Here is a 2,968-nt window from a genome sequence, read left to right as displayed (position 1 = left end):
TTATGTAGGGCTCAGTGTCTTCAATAAAGACCTTCTGTAGAGCTCAGTGTCTCCTTAATGTTTCCAAGAATCACTGCCTTTGAACTCAATGAGAGAGTGTGGAGTTGGACACATGGAGCAGCCAACTGAATCTTCAACAGATAATGTGATGTAACAGACAGAGACAAATCAAGTAAATATTTAATAATGATTGCCTGCAGCAGTAAAACAAACCCCCGTCAGTGAGACTTGGCTCTGAAACAGACACCTAGCATGACCTGCAATAAAAACATTGTCATCCAAGTGAATTTTCAGATTCTTCTTGTTTGCACTCCTGCACATAATGAAGAAACTGCATTGTGAGTGTAGGAAAAGTGCAGTAAAGGAGCGTATTGTGAGCTGTAAAAAGCGAGAGCAGGACGGTGGCTTGTTGACAGTGGTGAGAGAATTGCGGAGAATTTCCCAGTTGCACAATCCCATGGCTCACAGCCACGCCAGGCTTTAAAAGAGCGCCACCCGGCCGCAGATCTTCATCCCACAGCAGATCTTCGTCGCACAGCGGATCTTCATCCCTCAGAAAACCTTCGTCTCACAGCAGATCTTCATCCTTCATTCATCCCACAGCAGATCTTCGTCTCACAGCAGATCTTCATCCTCAGCAGATCTTCGTCCCTCAGCAGCTCTTCGACCCTCAGCAGCTCTTCGTCTCACAGCAGATCTTCATCCCTCAGAAGACCTTCGTCTCACAGCAGATCTTCATCCTTCATTCATCCCACAGCAGATCTTCATCCCTCAGCAGCTCTTCGACCCTCAGCAGACCTTCGTCTCACAACAGATCCTCATCTGATCTCCAGCGTTCAGCGTTGCTCCTCCTCGGTGGCCTGAGCTGCGTTCGAAGCCCAACATCAGCATGAACCCCAGACTCAGAGGCTCCGCGTTCATTGTCCTGCTGGCTGCTCTGAGCATTGTTGAGGGTGAGACGGCGTTCACTTTCCTCCTGCACATGGAGCTGTAGCCCTGTCTTCAGGAATCAATGTGGGCAGCGGGAACGTTCTAGAACATCGCACGTAGCCACACATTTAGTTGGACTGTAAGGAGTATTACACTGACATTTACATTCATTCATGTAGCTTAAATGTGCTGTACATCTCAGAGAGCAATACAGCAGTGTATCACACCACACCGCTTTACACCACTTTACCACACTGCAAGAGAATGAATAAGCGACCAGACCGTAATAAATACAGTGGAGGGTTAAGGGTCTAATTCATTGTGTGTGTGTGTGTGTGTGTGTGTGCGCGTGTGTGAGAGACACTCGTGACCCCTGACCTTCAACAACCCCCACAGGGATGGGCGTTAGAGGAATCGGAATGGAGCCGCGCTGCCGCTGCATCAAGACGGAGAGCCGGCGCATCGGCAGCTACATCCAGAAAGTGGAGCTGTTTCCTCCGAGCCCCCAGTGCGAGGACACCGAGATCATGTGAGATCCAGTCCCAGCGCTGCTCCGCACACCTCCTCCTGACCTCACCTGACCTCTGCTTGCTCCTCCCACAGCGCCACTATGAAGAGGAGCGGGCGGGAGATCTGCCTGGAGCCCACGGCTCCGTGGGTCAAGAAGGTCATCGAGAAGATCTTGGCCAAGTGAGTCCCCCCGTCGTTCGCTCACCTGCAGCCCATCAGGGCGTTTTGACTTGATGCACAAACAGGAGTGTAAATCACAGCACAGTGTGTGTAAAGAAAAGCTCTGCACCCAGACCTCGGGTGGCACTGCAGAATTTCCAGAATCCTAGCCATGAACTAGAGGGGCAATGAATGGAGAAGAAGAGTTCCATATATAGCCTGTAAGCTCTGAAAACCACCATCTGTTGACTCAGTGAATTTATTTTGTGTTTTCAGTATTTAATTACAGTTTAAAAAAATTATTTTCACAGCAATGAACCTTGAAACATTCAAGAAATGTAAAGAAGTAAAGTTTGAAAAGTGTACATAAGTTGTTGTGATGGACCGGCGGAGCCTGATGTCCCCCGTCATCCCGGAACTGGAAATGGATGGTGATGATGATGATGATGATGATGATGATGATGGGCACAGTGAGACCCCAACAAGGTGCTGATGCTGCAAGTGATTCCTCCGTCTCGCTGTGCGTCACTGCTGGAACGAACGTGTTACCCTGAATTAACACACGCTGTTCACGCACAGCAGGCATGTGGAAGTGCTGACTAATTGCACCATTAATTCACACTGTGTGTTTTTATCACATGTACGTTCATGTTTCTTTATTCATCACACACTTTTCTCCAAAGTGACTTCCAATGAACTCTGTGTAGTGTTGTCAGCCCGCACACCTTATTCACCAGGGTAACTTACATTACTGTGAGTCACTCATCCATACATCAGTGAAACACACTTTCTCTCTTTCTGTTTGAGACTCAAAACACTGTAAGTGATGCGATGCATTTAACTGAACATTATGTGTCTGATTTCATTGCTACGTTACAAACGTTTGTACATTCACAAAGGGTACGTACTGTATACACTGTTTTCACCACAAAAGTGTCATCACTTCTATACATCTACCTGTAGAAATTTCACAATAAACATCTTTCAAAATAATGTCATGTGTCACTTTCTTAATAACTTGAGGAAGCTAAACAGAATTATGTTAAAATGATTTACATGTATTTATTTGTCAGAAACTTCTCCAAAGCGATAAATAAACATCTCCGTGAAAAACACAGTTCACAGCTCACACACATTTGATCACATCAACAGAAGGAGGGATTTCCATACAGACCCTCATTCTGGGTTACAGTCCATTTGTCACATACCACGGTACAAACCACTGTACATCACACCAGTAGCTGCATAAAGAGAGTTTTTTAAAATCACAGATACATTTTAAAGAGAGAATCGCTGCTGCACACATGTGGGACACATGTTCAACACACACTCAACATCCCACCTGTTTCCAACAGGAGCAGCAGTATGA

At 46.3% G+C, this 2,968-nt stretch overlaps 1 protein-coding gene across 1 annotated transcript; it reads left to right on the top strand.

The window, feature by feature from the left end:
- Positions 1-507: 507 nt before the first annotated feature.
- Positions 508-2,327, top strand: LOC108925901 (interleukin-8-like). The gene is made up of 4 exons (XM_029259047.1): positions 508-953; positions 1,327-1,459; positions 1,534-1,620; positions 1,911-2,327. The coding sequence occupies exons 1-4, from the start codon at positions 890-892 to the stop codon at positions 1,921-1,923; spliced, it is 297 nt and encodes a 98-aa protein (XP_029114880.1). The 5' UTR covers positions 508-889; the 3' UTR covers positions 1,924-2,327.
- The last annotated feature ends 641 nt before the right edge of the window (positions 2,328-2,968 follow it).

Source organism: Scleropages formosus, chromosome 16 (genome assembly GCF_900964775.1).
Source record: "Scleropages formosus chromosome 16, fSclFor1.1, whole genome shotgun sequence".
NCBI classification, from domain to species: domain Eukaryota; kingdom Metazoa; phylum Chordata; class Actinopteri; order Osteoglossiformes; family Osteoglossidae; genus Scleropages; species Scleropages formosus.
Note: the sequence above shows the minus strand (reverse complement) of the source record. Positions and strands in the feature narration are given on the sequence as shown.

Coding starts and splice junctions, on each gene's coding strand:
- LOC108925901 (XM_029259047.1), top strand. CDS start 890: ATGAACCCCAGACTCAGAGGCTCCGCGTTCATTGTCCTGCTGGCTGCT. Junction 954..1,326: donor TGCTCTGAGCATTGTTGAGG/GTGAGACGGCGT, acceptor CAACCCCCACAG/GGATGGGCGTTAGAGGAATC. Junction 1,460..1,533: donor TGCGAGGACACCGAGATCAT/GTGAGATCCAGT, acceptor CTCCTCCCACAG/CGCCACTATGAAGAGGAGCG.